Raw genomic sequence first — 17,302 nt, 5'->3', positions numbered from 1 at the left:
TCTGTTTTTAATGTATAAAACATGAGGTAATAATGTTCGACGGGGATGTGACTGTCTCAGGAGCCAGGGTGTGTTTGATTAGCTTGATGTCTGTGAAGATTCTCAGTCATCCAGGTCGTGGTTATTCTGGTAGATGAATCGTAGCAACTGGACTTGCTGGAGTTCCTTGAAGACGTTCCACCTCTCATCCAAGAGGCTTCATCAGCTCTGACTGACTAGTTGGGAGTTCCAGATACTGATATCCTAAAGGAGCCATTAACACCTGGGGGTTTGTTGCTCCTCCCCCTCGTTATGTGGGTTGTTAGTGCTCCCCCTGCCACAGTGGGGTTCGTTAGGGTCTGTTGTGGGTAGGTGTGGATTCATCTTCCTGAGGAGAGATCTTAGGACTAGACAGGTGAGAGGGGACGCCTCAGACCTCCACCTCTGCTGAGGGATGGTCTTTCCAGTTAGATGGTTTCTTTCACTCCTCTCTCAAACCATCTGACCTCCCCGGCCAGAATCTGTACGTTGGTGTCTTCAAATGAGGGTTCTTAATGATGAAGCCTCTTGGATGAGAGGTGGAACGTCTTCAAGGAACTCCAGCAAGTCCAGTTGCTACGATTAATCTACCAGAACTACGTTAGCTTAATTGCTGCATGGTGGCAACTTCTGCAATGCTCTATAATGTACTATAGTGAGGTAATAGCTCCACATTTTGGGAAATATACTTGATTGATTTCTTATGAGAGCTACATGAGAAGATTGACACCACTCTGTTGCCCTTATGTTCAGAGTGAGGCTTTTGTCACTATTCAGGCCTGATCGTGGTTTTAATCGTCTCATTTAACTCTGCAAAAAAAAGCAAAAAAACATATTTCCAAACTGTTAAACTATTCCTTTAGGTATATAACATACAAAATATGTGTTGAACATACATCACAGAGTAGAACACAAGTGCCCATGCCTCTTCACAAATACGTTTGGTAACAAAGTCTGTGGGTTGAGTCCACTGCTGGGTTCAAGACAGACGGAAACATCACACAGCTCAGGTATGATCTACACAACGTGTCCCAGCTGTGACAGCACAAAGCTCTAAACGTGGAACCGCTATGGCTTCCTTCTGACTAAACAGCAGAGCAGAGAGAACACACACAGAGCCTGGGTTCAAACTGAGTCACATTAGGGGTGGTATGGGAGGAGGTAGTACAGGCACAAGGCCTCATGTCAGAGTCTGCAGTTTAATGAAAGCCCTGTTCGTCCAGAATGAGACAAAGAGAGACCTGATGGAGGTAAGAGCAAAACTAACAAGTGCTGCAAACATGTATATAAAGACAATCATACATTTTGTTTCCCTGAAAGCAGCTTTGGTGTGATTCCAACCAAACCGTACGGAGCTAATGTGGGAAAAACTGACCTCTACGCTCACAAACCCCAGTTACTACTGAGAACATTCACTTTGTACTTGTATGAAACCTTTGTGGGCTCTGATTCCTCCCGATCTGGCCTCGGTCCGTCTCACTCTGGAGCCCAGCAGGGTTTACTGTCCCGGAGCGTAGGGCCAGCTGATGGAGCTCCCCGATAGCTGCATGTCTCGGATCAGCGTCTCGATGGGCGTCTTGCCCACCAGCCTCATGAAGAAGAGCTGGGAGATGAGGTTTGCCGGCACGGCGCGCAGAGCAGGGAGGCGCAGCAGCAGGCGGCCGAAGCGCTGAGGCTGGTTGGGGTACTGCAACCTCTCGTACTCCGTCAGGGCAACCTGGGCCTTCTCCTGCAGGGACTCCACATGGGCCGGGTCTGTCAGACCACATGCATCTGTGACACAAAGAATCACAGGATTTCTCAGTTATTTAACATTTATTTAACCAGGTTGGTCCCGTTGAGATCAGAGATCTCCTTTACAAGGGAGACCGGGCCAAGAGGGCAGCAGCATGGTCATGAAACAGCAGATAAAATTTAACAACATTAAAACTTGCTCACATATAACAGCTGCACACAGACCAGGTCACTGTGAGGATTTCACCCAAACTTTAAAACTCATTCAGTGTAACAAGGGCTTGAAGCTGAAGTTCAGATTGTAATTTATTCCAAGCATTGTGCAGAAAACCTAAATGCTTTCTTGCCCAGTTCAGATCGTACTTTGGGGACGACAGATTGCAGAGTATCCATAGATAGATAGAGGTTGTGACTTCCACGTTTTCTTGTTAAACGACGAGACAAACAGGAAGGAACGACACCCAGAATGGTTCCAGGATGAATTATGGATTTTCGCTTTTAAATTTCGTGTTTTAATTTAGCTTAAATGTTTGGTTTCTTCAAGAAATAGTTTGTCATTTGGGGGGGAAAAAATAAGAATAATAATTTGCTTTCTTGCTGAGAGAAGATTGATACCACTCTCATATCTGTCTGATAAATCTGAAGCCACAACTAGCTGATCCTAGCTTAAAGATCCTTAAATAGACCTACAACCACATAATCCATCTGAGCTTCTCATTCTTTCTCTTTAACTTTTACACAACAGCCTACACAAGTGGAGCTGTCGATCACTGGTGTTGTTTGGACGGAGCCCAACAAACTCCAGCATTTACTCAACACCAAGCTATCTACCTCCTCGCTATGTTATCCTTGTTGCTCCTCTCCTTTAATTCTTGGCAAGACTCATATGTCAAACTATTGCCTCAAAGAAAATCCTCTCTTGTTTGTTCCCCTTTAGTTAGGTCAGAGGTCAAGCTCCACATCACAGGATCCCTGGAGCTAATGCGAGAAATAATATCTGAGAAGCCGGAATCTCGTCTGCTCCCTCAAACAGTCGCTCTTGTTTTGGTTTTCTGTAAAGAAGCTTGAGGTCAGTTTACAGTAAAGATATCAAGTGACTGCAGCTTATCAGTTGCACAACCTCGTAAAATTCTGCCAGACTCACCGGGGGAGAAGAGCGCGATGGCTTTGAGGCAGCTGTACTCGGCCGAGTCCACCTGCAGCCTGTTCAGCTTGTCCACCTGGTCCTGGAAAACCCTGACCTGGTCCATGAAGGACACCACGCGCTCGGCGGACATGGGGGACGAGTGGAAGCCGGCCGCTGCCAGCAGAGGAGCCATGTGGAGAGGCAGGGCGGACTGGGCCGCGTTCAGGATGAACAGCTCGCTCCAGCTCAGCCTCAGCAGCGCCACCTGTGGGACGGAAGGTAAGAAAGAGTCACCTCAGGGCAGCGAGTATCTACAGGCCGTTTGTGTTGCCATGGTAGGAAAAATACACGAGTTACTAATCAGATCTGTTTCATTCATTTGTCTCAGCCGTGACAGTGTGGCAGTAATCCAGAATGCACAGCAGGTTACCAGAGACCTGAAACTGGAGAAGGTAATTCAAATTCAGCCAACATTAGCGTTATTATTTTCACCTTTGCTGTTCCTACTGTGACGTGTCAAAATGTCAACCAGGAAAAAGACTCATTAGAGGTTTAGAGAGAGTTTTTTTTTCTTAACTTGGAGACAGTCGACAGTTTTGCCTCTTCGGTTGTCTAAAAATGATTTAAATAAAACATTCTTTAAGTGTTTGTTTTCTCAGCTCAAGCCATCGCCTGCGTAGCTCCTGCTTATGTTTAAGGTGTTGCAGGTGAAAATGACAGAAAACCACTGACTTAAGTGAGCAAATCTTGACATGCATCAACATTTAGAGGCTTGACTTTAGTGATGTGGCCTATGTGTGCACTCAGCTTCAATGTGAATCAAATGTCAGCAAAGAGGTTCATGTTTTTGTAACATGCAGACGGATGCATCTATGAGCTTGTTGTGGAGGTGCAATGTGGTTGTAGTATTTAGTGACTTGAATATGAATACACAATAAACAAAGGTATAGATAAAACACCTCTGCACTGACCTGCTCTGAGACCGGGAGCTCTGGGAAGTATGGGATGTTTCTGGCCCACTCGATGGTGCTGAAGAGGAGCCTGGCGGCCAGCTCACAGATGCTGTCGATGCCCATGACTGAGGCTCCGCTGGCGGACGCCTGCATCTGTGGCTGGCCGTACGGGGTCCCGTAGCGGCTGCTGGGGTACGGCTCGGCCCGCAGGAGCTGGGAGATGAGCTCCGACACCGGCTGCCCGTTGAAGTAGTCCGCCCCGATGTGGCCTGGGCCCGGACCTCCAACGCCTCCTGCCAGGGAGTTTGGGCTGATACCTGAGTGAGACGGAGGGATGCGACCTCGCTGGACAGCTGCAGAGAGACACAGCAGGAGGCGGTGAATGAAAATGGTCTGCCAAAGAAGATCCACAGATTCTTACTGAATCAGCAGACATGTAGACACATCTAAATCCTGTATGTAGTCGATATATGGGCAGGTTAAAGAGGGAGTTCTGCTTTACAGTGAGCTGCAAAAGGTTCTGAACAAATGGCTTCTGAATTACTAACAGCAGACACACAATAACTGACTTGGTTCAAAAATCTACTTCATCTTAAATAAAATAAAACCCAGAGTTAGAAAACCTTTAAACTGCTTAAAACCAGGATGTTTCAAGTGTTCTGTAAAATTAGTGATTTCCAAAAAGTACACAAACACGTGAAAAAGCGACACAGCTGCAGCAAGAAGTGTAAAAGTGTGACTGAGTGCTGTGTTCTGGACGTGGACCGTCTACATGAGCTGGGCCTTAGGCTGGCTGTCCTTGTTGTTCACTTGTATTAGAGGTTAAACACACACCCCAGCGCTCGACCATAATCACATGTTAGCTGTTAAAATAGTCTGCACACATATAGCACCTTCTTAGCCGAGTATGACAAAGTGATCACCTCCCCGCTAGAAAGAAGAAATCTCTTAGACTCCTGTATTGTTGTTGAAGGTTTCAGTAATTGTGTCGTTCCTCTCATCTGTAGTTTAGGTAGAAGGTTTAGGGTTTTTTTTTTTGCAAGATATTTAAAAAAATAAACAAAAAAACAACACATTTATTGGACGAGAGAGGCTAGTTTTAGTTTTCATCTGTATGTAAGAATCTCTAAAGAATGATTTGGGAGATTTTCATTTGAGGTTTATACAAACATGTGGGAGACAGCGGAGGAGGTCTTACAACAAACGTCCAAAGAAGCTTATATGAAAAGTTCTGGGGTGAGAAAAAAAAGCAGGACCCTCCCCGGCTCTGTTAATTATTTCCTTAACTTGTCCTCAAAGCAACGACATCCTCAAAAGAGCTCAGAAATTCTATCCAATGTGAAAATACAGCTGATGTCCAGTTTCAAAAACAAAACTACTAAAATCAAAGCAACAGAATAAATCACACTGGAGAGATTAAAAAAAAAAAAGAGTCTCCTCTCCTTAAAAAGTCAGACTACCTTCCTTTCAGCAATTGGACATGCACATAACCCCACTGTAACCCTGTAATCAAGAGATAATCAATGGTGAGACGGCTTCACGTCACTGTAGTCCCCAGATCATAAATCTACTGCCAGTAACCCAATGTGAACGCCTTCCCCGGGTTAACACGCGGCTGCCCTCCGTGTACCAAGCTTCTGTTTTAAATTACAGCGAGCGAAATTCAGTTCTGGTGCCAAAGTCTCCCTTAAAGCGGTCCGAGTGGCTGCCTCCACGACTGGGTTAAAGGTGAAACAGACATTTCCAGGTAATGTGGAAACAGTGCAACCTGCGTCACAGTCAGCATGGTTCATTAATAACCACGAGGCCCAATGTAACCCCTGGCATGCCGTCACTCCGGTGCTCGCTATGTATGGCCGAGCGCCGGGCATCCACTGACACAAACTGAAATACATGTGGAGTTAGATTACACTAAAACACAACTACCAAGGGCTGAAATGTGGTGTGTCGTTTAAGTTCTGATTTCCAAAACCCTCTCTCTGAGCTCCTCGTGTGAAATTTAAAAACGAGCTGCCATCAGTTGGTTGTCGTCACCGGAGCACATGGGGGGTTTGGGGGGTTTGGGGTCCGCTCGCTGCTGTTTTGTCCTGTTATGAAAATCCGACATGTTTGCCTTCAGCTGCCGTGAAGCTCAGCAGCTGCAGGGAGTCGAGCAGCAGAGTGAAAACACGCTTTGGTTGACAGTATAAATATTGTGTTTGGATGGCTGGCAAATGTCAGCGGCTGTTTCTGTGGAAGCAGGCGCATTCTGTGAGTTACCCATTAGTGGTATTTATGGATTTGAAGGAGTTCGTCGGAGGATTTCTTCAGGCTGCATGAATCGGTGTGTTTGTAGATAAAGAATACGATTGTTTTCATTCTGGATGGTGCAAAGTAGCCGAGGACATTTGGAGGATAATTCAAAACACCACGACTGCATGTACATTTATAGACATTAGTTTCTTCCTTTATAGTTGTTCTAATACAATTATAAAAATCTGAACTATTAGAGGTGTGAAATATCTAAACCACATCATCGTCAGTCAGCTACAACATTCTGCTTATACGTTAATGCGTCATTAATAATAATAATAATAATAATAATCCGATGGTTTTGTTATGTCAGGGGCAAAACAAGCAGCCTTCCATTGAAACCACATTTTTGCTGTTCATACTTTTAAATGTAATATTTTGCATTGTATTATTTCTGCTTTCACTTAAACCTGCAGGATTTGAGAGTTTGTGCAACAAGTTGTAAATTCAGAACCCTTCAAGCTGATTTGACAAATTTATCTAAACCTGCTAATTTACAAAACGTGCAGATAAGGACCAACGTGTTCACTTTGTTGTTCTCTGCCCGCTGCTGTGCTAAACTGCTTTTTAGCTGCTAGCCGTCCTGCCGTGTCCACCTGTGCGGGTGGATTTGTCAGGACTTTTTTTTGTTGACAGCAGCCGCCTGCTGTGTCAGGAAACCACAGAGCGGCGAGAGTGAACTAAAACACTAAACTTCAGTTCAAAACAATGAGTTGAAAGGTGTTAAAAAGCTCCACAGCACTGGAGGGAACGGCACAGTTAGAAAAGGATCTGTGATTAATAACCGCTTTCACACAGCTCGCAGACATTTGGTCCATTTCTCACATAAAACTATTGATGATAAGCACCAGTAGTGACCGCACACAATTATTTGACCTTTTAGAGTTTAACCCCTTGTCTGCTAACATAAAACAAAAAGCCCTTTAATCTGCTGTGGACAAAGAGCTCCGATACCTTCTTTCCGCATCCCAACACGGAAACATTTCTTCAGACGACAGAATTGGCACTGGTTGCGGTGATGCTGGTCGATTTGGCATTCTCGATTTGATCTGCACAAAACACAAAACATTTAAAGCAATGAGTCAAAACCATGTAGGACACACTGATATTTTATGATAATGTCCAAGAAATTGCTCGCAGGGCTTCAATAACTTTCCAGTAGGAAAAATGAAATTTGCATTTATATGCCCGTCTCCCCCCTGCCTCCCCCCTCTCTGGCTGACCCCTATGATGAGTGAACTGTGTGAGCCGGCGTGGCTGAAAAGCTATCGAGGCTGTGACCTTTGTAAATCATCAGCCCTGCACGCCCTTGTGTTGCCTTTTACAGCAGGTTGAGGTCTGCCAACATTTCACACAGAGAGCCCTTTTTTTAGAGCTCCGGATGTGAGAAACCGACTAAAAAGACGTCTTCCATTCAGACTTAATGCATTATTACGGGGACGAAATAATTATATTCAGTAGCTGCGAGAGGTCTTAGTAAGAGCAGAGGACTGATACGCAACATTATGTTCTTGTGGTGGAGAATAATGGGAATGTTGACCTTCTGAGGCAATCCATCCTCACATGACTGACCTTCAGGGCTTTCATTTCTGCTCTTTTTTTCCCTTTTTTGTCTGAGGGCTGTTTGCGAGATGTGGCCAAGGTTGGAACATAACATTCTGGAGTGAGAAATGAACTAATCTGCGCTCTCCTTTATCAATGTGAATGGGCATAGAATGGCTTATAAAGGAGCCCGCTGTGTTTGGCATCGATCAGCAGCATGTAAACATCCGACTAATGGTTTAAAGCACAAGATGATGCAGCTGTGTCCAGATTTCAGGACATTTCTAGGTGTCGGCGCTTACAACCTCCACTTACAGGTGATCACAGGAGGCTGCTGATCTACACGTTAACAAACTCTAATCTGCATTTAACTACATTATGAAGAGTCATTAGCTACTCATCCAAGTCCAGCCACAGTCTCCCAGCAGCTCCTACCTGCAGGAGTAGCTCAGGTTCCTTCTGATGCTCCTCTTGAAGAAGCTCTTGCAGCCCTCGCAGGTGAACACGCCGTAGTGCTTCCCGCTGGACTTGTCCCCGCACACCACGCAGTCCACCACGCAGGCCTTGTCCTCGTCCCCGACGTCCACATCGCTGCTCCCGGCCTGGGGCGAGCCGTCCTCTTCCTCCCTCCTCAGGTAAGCCTTCTCCCCCAGTCCGTTAGTGTCCCCGTTGGGGTTGCCCCATCCCCCGCTCACCATGGCCATATTCTCTGAGACACGCAGTCCTGTGAGTGGATCATACACAGACCCGCCCTGTCCCAGCCGGCTTCCAACTGCCCTCAAAGTCTAAAAAACTGACTCCGGATTCAAAGGCAGCGGCTCCAGGTTTGTATTCAAGGCAGGTTTTATCCAAAAATATCTCAAAAGTTGAAGAAAATCCTGTCCGGGGCTCCCCCCTGTGTTGACCTTTCTCCCCTTTGCCGTCTGGTTAGGCTGACCTGGAGGTCTTTCCACTGCTGTTTTCCCTCTCTTCTTTAATCCCTCTAGTCTCTCTGTTCTTCTTTTCACCCTTCTGTTTTCTGCCCTGACCTCTGATCAATGGCTGCCGAGGTCTGAGAAAACTTCAGACGCACATTGAGTGGTTCAGAGTTCAGGCAGGAGAAAAGGGTGCAGCCTTGCTCTTTTCACAGGAAACAATAAATTACACTTTGACTCCCTCTCTCTTTCTCCCTCCCTCTCACTTTCTTTCTATTTCTTCCCCCCTGAAAGAGAGAAAGAAAAAAAAAAAATACAACAAACGGCCTCACCTATCCCTAAGCACAGCGAGGAGGGACAAAACAGAGTCGCTGTTGAAGTGAAAAAGACGCTCAGCGCCTCTCTCACGCACGACTTTCTCCCAGAAGGACAAGCAGGAGGGAGGAAAATAAAACACAGCTCTCCTTCAGGCAGGGTTAAACTGCCCTGCCCTCTCCTCCAACTTATAAACTAGTCCAACCAGTTCTTGCCGTGCTGAGGTGTTATCTGCTGATCTGAGGCAGTTCCAGTCCAGACTCACTCTTGACTTGTCGAGGCTGTTATAAAAGCAGAGGTGATAGAGATGAAGGGGAAAAATAAGGTGATATTTTGCCTTGGAAATGTGAGAGCCAAAAGAAAAGCAGGCTGTGCAGTTTGGGATGTTCGATTTGCTCCTTTCCTCTGAGTTCTGACCAGAGTTGACCCCTTCAGCTTTTATACACAAGTGTTCAGCTCAGTAACACCTTTCTGTAGATAACCAAAAATATCCAAAGCATGTAGATTCCACGCTTGATATTAAAACAAGGAGAGCGGAGAGAGAAAAAAAAAGACAATACGCTCTTTCACTCCTAGAATAATTTCTCAGTGGTTCCTGCAGCAACACAGTCCATCACAGAAATCCTCCTGTTCTGTCTTCTGTGGTGAAATTATGTTTTCTTGCGGCTCCTCCAAGTCTTTCAAAGTCAGCGGTGTCAGAGGATCAGATGTCACAGAAAAAGCAACAAGCCGAAACAAAAGCGGAGTTGAGAAACCTCCTCAGTTGCTTCTCCTCTGTGGAAGCCTCGCAAAGTGCCGTCTCTCTCTGTCTTCTCTTTTCTTGTTTTGTCAGTGCTTGTCCATCCAGCAGTAACAACCAGAGGCCAGAACCTCTCTGCATTCCCTGTCAGCGAGTCAGGGTGTACTGTTGCACCCTTTACTATTCTGCCCGTCCTGTTTTTTTTTTTTTTTTTTTTTTCTTCCCCTTTCCGCCTTTCTTTCTTTCTGCCGGCCCCGGCAGGAATAAATTAGGCAAACAAGCACAGGAAAAACACGGTCACAGACCTTTTAGTGAAAGCCAGACGCTGCAGTGGAGAGCAGCCCAGAGATAGCCTCCTCTCTCTCTCTCAATCCCCTCTCTGTGTCTGAGCTTCACTCCCTCCTTTAGGGAGAGTGAGCGTGTGTCTGTGTGCTGAGGGATTTGACACTGCTATTCAAGCCCTGCTGTTGCCATGGCGCTGGATGCCTTATAAGGCCAGCGGAGTCAAAGAGCACAGAGTGGGCTGCAGCCGCACACAAACACTCACATGCACACAGAAAGAATGCCGGGCCGCCCGGCTGCCTGACTGGCTGCCTGTTTCCCCCCTGACCCCGGGCCGGCCTGGGAGCCGAGGGGGGAGTTAACCTCGACACCGCCGTAAGACAAAGAGGGAGTCGACACACAGCGAGCGCATGGCACTCACACTCGTGTTCTCCACTCCGCTCTAATCCCAAAGACTTCCTCCGACTTTGTTGACCCAATAATAACAGGGAGCGCCTGTTGTTGTTGTTGAGCAACTTGTCAAAAGGTTACATGACATGTCACCGGCTGCTTTTCACACCTGCTGCACGCGCTCACAGGTCCGTGTGAGCGAGGTCCGCCGGCGCTGGTGAGGATTCTGGAGGGCGGTTCAGTTTTGTCTGTCCATGAAGTTATTAGACCTGCAAGAGAGAAAGATTCAAAAGAGAAGGCTGGGAATTATATTTCCCTTTGTGATATACTCCCACTACCAACACTTTAAAAATCCTGAATAGAAATGATAAATAAGAATAGTAAACTTATATCTGTAGCAGCTACAAGGTGCTTTACAAACACTAAAGCAATAACGACTCATTAGAAAAAACAGTGGAACATTAGAAAGAGCAGTAAAAACATTAGAAAACTGAATAAATGTTGGATGACTGCGACTCGGAGCGGTTCTGACTCTGAGGAGGAGCTTGTTTCAGACCATTGGGGCTGCAACAGTAAATGAAAGGCCCACCTTTGTTCCAAGCCTGGATCATGGGACTCTGAACAGTAATTGATTCTCTGATCTGACGGATCTCGGTGCAGAATAAGGTTCTAAAAGTTCTGAGATGAAGCCTGGAGCCAGACCGTGTAGAAATTTAAAGGTGATCAGAGGATTTTAGATGAACTTCTGTGGTTTAAGCAGGACCGGAGCGTCGTGTGGCGGTCCAAACAGACAAACCGGGACAGAACCAGGCAACCATTTAGTGTTGTGATGTCACATTTGTACAGAAGTTTAAACACTTTTTAAGCACATTTGGAGCAAAGTCACCAAACTGTTTAAGCGGTTTTCACCAGATTTGACTGTTGCATTGAGGAGCTGTTGTTTTTTTTTGTCCTGGTGACTATTTAAATTGTGGTTAGAGCACTTTTCTCACTCATTTGCATAAGAGCCTGGTCTTGTTCGCCCAGAATAGCTGCCCAGAGGCGTTAGAAAGGTGGCTGCCAAGTGGCCAGACTTGCCCATAAGGACTATGGTACTGATGCTAAGCGCCAGTGCAGGAAGTAAATAAGGCCTCTCGTGATGGAAGATTTTTGCATGAGGATGTAAACATTTTTTGCATCGACTGCAAGCCAGAATTTGGAAGAATAATCCACTCACAGACTTTCTGTCTGGTGGACATTTGTTTAGACTCGTTTGTAACACAGAAAAAAAAAATCAGCCTCTTCAAGCCAGACGACAGCATCAGCGCTGTCCTTACACATAAAGCTCCTTAACAGTTTGATTTTATACTAATAATTAGTTCATCTGGATTGTGGATGTGAGGATACAAGTCAGCATCCTGATTCAAGCTTACTTTTTAGGAAAGATCACATTTTTGTTGATATCTTAGTAAAGTTAACATGTGCTCGTACAATCACAAACCTTTTCGTGACCTTTTTGTTGTTAAACCAACTTCACAGTCTTCTGCCAGTGTGTGCAAAAGGTTTCAACAAGATTTAGTTGCTAAAAGTGGATACTCCTGAAAAATAATCAAATAATTAACAACACCTCCTCATTATGGGGATAAAAATGTCCTCTTTGTGGCATTTCCTTCAAGAGCTGTGTGTGTTGACGTTTTATTAGATGCGCTTTTTTACAACCAGTAATTTTCATGTGTAAAATTAGAGGATTGTCTCACTAGCTTAGACTCTATTTGGTTCATGACACAAACAAAAGCCCTGTAATGTGGGCATACTGCTTCTGAAATCTAACTATAATTCACTGCATGACTCATCCGTCCATCGTCTTGGCAGTGGGCAGAGCTCCTCTGGAATTCCTCGCCTGCTTTCTCTGCCATACCAACAGTATTGTCATGTGAAGGTCTCCATGAAAAGAGGAGGACAAAATAAACAATCAGAGCCTCCAACCAAGGTTTCCAATAACAGCCTCCAAACGCAGGGAAAAAAAAAAAAAAAACCTTGACAGGGTGAGGTATTCACTGCTGCTTCCAAGCACGCCTGCTTTAAAGAACCTCTGTGCACCAAAAAGTGTTTGCTCATCACATGGTTTTACAGGAATTCCCCCTGAATGACAAAACATGTTGTCCCAGTGGTCTTCAAAAGAACACGCTGTCTCTGGTCGGGTTTGCAAAGTGCCAGAGGAGCAAAGATAAAGAAACGTTGATAGAAATATTGGCAAGAGACGAGAGTGTTTCTGTTTTTTCAGCCTTGTAAATGTGACCATTTGGTAACTTTAACCTACATCCGTCACAGCGACACTCATTCTGCATGGATAGGCCTTTTGTTTGGTTAAGAGGTTATCAGCGACCACGCTAAGCTGCTGTTAGTTGAATTAGTGCTTTTCCTTTAAGCCTCAGTGTGTATCAGCAGAAGTTGAACCTGCTCCACTGTTAGCATACAGATCTGGTTGCAGAGCATACTTAAAGTGCACAACGTAAGCTACCGTAACTTTAATGTGGTTTTAAAAAGCTCTTTATCAACATTTGGAGAATGAGAACAGTAAAAACCGCCTTTAAAAAAAGAACCTTTGTGCTCGTAAAATGCTGCTTTAATAGGAAGAAGGGGACAAATTCAATGATTTGATCAGTATATGTTTGAAGTGAACTGTTTCTGAGCACAAATACAAAACCAAATGACAACAAGCAAGAACAGATTTTGTGCAAAGTTTGCCTGTGATGGAGGAAGTATTCAGTAAAAGCACTAATAGCACACTGTTGAAATGCATTCAGAACCGTACTTACACAACGGTATGAAATTATCATCAGCTAAACGTATGTAAAGTGTGAAAAATAGTGACTGTGCAGTAAACTGGTCCCTGTCTGTGTTTTACTAATGTATGTATGAGGATTTTGGATTAATATTAATATGTTTAAGACTTGTTTTTACTGATTTATGCGTCATATTCTACGGGATCATCATGTGTCTGTAGCGTCGCTGTCCTGTGAGGACCGAGATTACAAAAAGTTTTTTATGAGCTCAGACAAACAGCATTGTGAGGAAGCATTTTCCAGCTAATCCAAGAGAGTTCTACTTTCTGTACTGGTTACCTGAAGGAGTAGGAGAATGTTCTCAACTCCTAAAGGAACCCTTGATCACTGTTCACTGTTCGCCTTTTGTAGTACTTTTGCTCCAGAGATCATCAGAAGTTAAAGTAAAAACAAGACTCTCTTGCTGCTTCAGAGGTCTTCTGATGCTGTGCTGAAAAAAGGTGAAAATATACAGAATTAACACAGAAAAGCAAACAGTGGTGTGATCTGTGTGATCTGTTGAAGCTCAGCGCCGAGCGGATGAAGAGCAGATTATATCATTGACCTTTCTGCCGTCATATGTTCCTGTTGCTTTGGCAGGATTTTTTTTTTTTAGTCTGTAGCGTCAGAGCTGGAGCGTCCGTACATGTGTGCTATAGTGCATATCTGGGAGTTAGTGGATGTGTGTGTGTGTGTGTGTGTGTGTGTGTGTGTGTGTGTGTGTTCTTTGCTCTTTGAACTGCAGGTCAGGAATGCAGCTGCTCTCAGCGTGAAGCCGACTGTGGTGAAGTCTGTGCATTCTTGACACAGAGAGGAGTCATCAGACGGAGCTTCAGTCGGCTCACCTGAACATCACAACCATGAACACACGCCTCCCATTCACCCAAACCTTCCTGTTAAAGCTCTCCCTGCTTTTACAACAATATTAGCTTCCAGCGCTCATAGGGGTCTTTTATTAAATATGCACCACAGCTGCAGCTCACTGATCACGATGAAAGGCCGGCGACAACCTACAGCTTTCCTGGTAAAGGGGTTTACCTGCAGGTCTGAGGAATTTTTCATTAAAAAAGTGGTTATGTGTTTATTATTACTGGGAAGTGTTCACTGTCTTTGAGCGAATAAAGGGACACCCGTCTGTGTTTGGGTGTCAGCAGACTATTACACATATGAGCTTGTGAGCGTTTGGTCATCAAGGAAGTGGAAGTGCAACATTTGCACATCCTATTTATATATATATATGAGTGCCAATTTAAATATACTACTGAACTGTAATCACCTGTTTAACAAAGGCTCACATTTCTCTCTCGACCTCCTCACCCCAACCTCTGTCTGAGTATCCAACGATGATTTAAATCAGCAAAAATGATTCATGCTCCCTCGTAAAATTAAATTTAACCTGGTGCACGGACTCACTTTTTGCAGAATGTGTAATATATTTATAAGCAGCACTAAACAAATAAAGGAAGACGCAGACATCATCTTTTACGCAGATTGAGTTTGACCCCAGTTTGTGACGACTGTCTGCTAACGCCGTTTCCAGTCTTAGTCTGGACGTGTGTTAACTGGATTAGTTAATGTGCAGAGGAATTTGCGAACCGGGGTTAAACTTTAACTCTGAGGAGTAACTCTGGGTGAACGATGCATGAACACATGACTCCCTGCTCCTTCCTCATTAGCCCCGCTGCCCTTTGGCCCAGAGGCCAGAGGAAAAATCATCTTCTCTTTCCTCCTCCCCCCCCTCTCTCTCTCCTCTCTCTCCTCTCTCTCACCACTCTGCCCGTCCTCAGGCCTTTGACCTCCAGCGAATGACGGAGCAATTTAAAATAAACAGGGCAGTAGAACCTGCCAAAGAAAAACATCTGCTGGGGTGACTCCAGAGCAGCACACGGTGTGCAATCAATATTTGCCCTCCTCTCCGCCCAGGACCTGCTGGAGGTGGTGGGAAACTTCCCATTTGGTGTGTTTCGTTGTCATTCAAATCAGCTATCTTGTGTTCAGTGTGAACAAGGTATCAAGCCTTTTGTTTGTTGAAGAGTCAATTGAGCTGTTTACTGTAGCAGCAGTGGAGCTTTTCCCTCCATGTGTGCAGATAAGATTCGTTATTGAACGTAGCTCACGCAGGGAAACAAGCCTTGGCTTTGGTTTGGCTCTTGAACTCTGATGTTTTATCTTTCATCAACCTCAAAACTAGATCACTATCCTTATGTGCTCTATAGGTTATTTCCTGGTGAACCATGTTTCATGTTAGCGATGAAAATTTTTAGAGTCACTCATCGTTGCCTCCTTGGAGAGAGTTTGGTGAGAATGGGGCAGTTAGCTTAGCAGAGGGAAACGGTTAGACTGAGTCTGCTTCAAGATCAGAAATAAATAGCAGTTGTTGTATATTGGTTGAGGAAAGAGGAAGAGGAAAGTCACCTAGAAACTCCACGTGTGCACCGTGCCAGGCTGGCGTTCACCAAGAAAAAGTTTCAGCACATGCAATCATACAAAATCACAGCCGACTATTACTACAGGTGTGGTTGTGTATGGAGTAAACAAGCAGGATGCAGCATGCTGTGGTGCTGGTGGGCCTATTTTTGAACTCTGGGTAATGTCAAGCTTGCTGGTTATATCCTGATTATACGCTCAGCTTCACGCACAGATGTGAGAATAGAGCAGCCTTCTAATCTGACGCTTGGCAAGGAAGAATCTCAAACTATTCTTTAATTAATACAGTTTAAAAATCTACAATGCAAATCTTAAACTTCTTTCTTCCTGCCGTCTGAGCAGGCACGTACTTGTTGAATTTGCACCGTACAGCACTTTCATCGGAGGATCCCAGTGAACCCAATGCTCCCAAGCTTTTGGTCTTTTTTCCAAGTGAAAGGTGGAGAATGTTAAAGATATAGTTGGCAATTCTGCTGCTGATATTTAGCCAGCTTGCATTTTTGGATAGTTGAGATGTGCTAGATGTACGATCAGGGACAGTAAGAGATGCAGTTGACAGGAGGACGAAGGCTACAACGCTTTCCCTGCTGTCTGTGCATGAACACGCACAGGATGCATGGTGTTGTGGTGAAGCTGTTGGTGTTTACAGAGGTTGTGAACCAAACCTGAACACACAGCGGACAGGCGGCAGTCTGTGAGGAGATAGTCACTGAATTGACAAAAAGTGTGTTGGATTAAAATCGCATACTCCACCTTTAAGGGGTCAACGTAATTTTAGGACTATTGAGCGCACCTGAATGTAAGCCACTAACTTTAAAAAGAAAACAAGTTTTGTACGCATATAGGCTGCACTTGTCTATAAGCTGCAGGTGTAACATGTGATACTTACACAGAAAGATTTTTTAAAACTTTTAATTAAATACGTACTGGTCAAATACACAAATGCATAAATGCTTTTTTCCGAACTGCGCCTGTAACACGGCTGGTTAAAAAAATAAAAAGCCTACCAGGAAAAGTCACTGATGGCTATCTTCATCTTCCTCCTGCACTAAAACCACTAAAGTCGTCTTCTTCAGTGTCTTCAGGAGTTCAACAGCCTCAGAATCATTTCGTCACTTCCTCAGTCTCTCTGTCGTTGTCGCTCTCAGTGTCACTTTGGTCTCGAAGCAAATTCGTAAAAATCGTAAAAATGCATAAATTAGTCGTGTCACTGTTTAAGCTGCAGTGTTCAAAGTGTGTGAAAAAAGACATTACGGTCATATAAAAAAGTGCAGCTTTGAGATGTCTATTATATAAACCAAAGTGCAATGTATAATCTTTTTCCCCTCTCTGTGAGGACATAATGGGCAGAAATAATAAAATCAATGTTCAGCATACAGCACCTCTCAGTCCAAACACCAGGCAGCTCATCCTTTCTAACAGTTCAACATCACTCAAAGTTCAACAGATTGCTGCTTCTGTCCTGTGTGGCACCAAACCGCCGAGCTTTGAATATTCAAATCCAAAATTGATTTATGGCAGCAGCGTCACATCAATCTAAAGATTTGAGGTCTCTCTCGTATCACCGCTTTGATGTGCGCGTAAGGCCACGGGGATCAGCGCCGCTTTGTTGTCCCGTCATAATGGAAATGTCACCAACGATACATCAAAATAATTACACCCGTGACCTTCAGAGCCGTCAGTCACTCGACATGACACACGACATTGCGGGAAATGTTGGGATCTCGACTTGATTTTAAAACAATCCTGACGGTTTGAGTTGCGGC

At 44.7% G+C, this 17,302-nt stretch overlaps 1 protein-coding gene across 1 annotated transcript; it reads right to left on the bottom strand.

Annotated features, from left to right (window-relative positions):
• Positions 1-467: 467 nt before the first annotated feature.
• nr2f6b (nuclear receptor subfamily 2, group F, member 6b) lies at positions 468-9,942 on the bottom strand. The gene is made up of 5 exons (XM_008284765.1): positions 8,101-9,942; positions 7,078-7,172; positions 3,850-4,184; positions 2,897-3,143; positions 468-1,791 (listed from the first exon to the last, which is right to left on the bottom strand). Exons 1-5 carry the CDS (start codon positions 8,367-8,369, stop codon positions 1,517-1,519), a joined length of 1,221 nt encoding a protein of 406 aa, XP_008282987.1. The 5' UTR covers positions 8,370-9,942; the 3' UTR covers positions 468-1,516.
• Between the last annotated feature and the right edge of the window lie 7,360 nt (positions 9,943-17,302).

This window comes from Stegastes partitus, unplaced genomic scaffold (genome assembly GCF_000690725.1).
Source record: "Stegastes partitus isolate 25-593 unplaced genomic scaffold, Stegastes_partitus-1.0.2 Scaffold371, whole genome shotgun sequence".
Lineage (NCBI taxonomy): Eukaryota > Metazoa > Chordata > Actinopteri > Pomacentridae > Stegastes > Stegastes partitus.
This window is presented reverse-complemented; position numbering and strand designations above follow the sequence as displayed.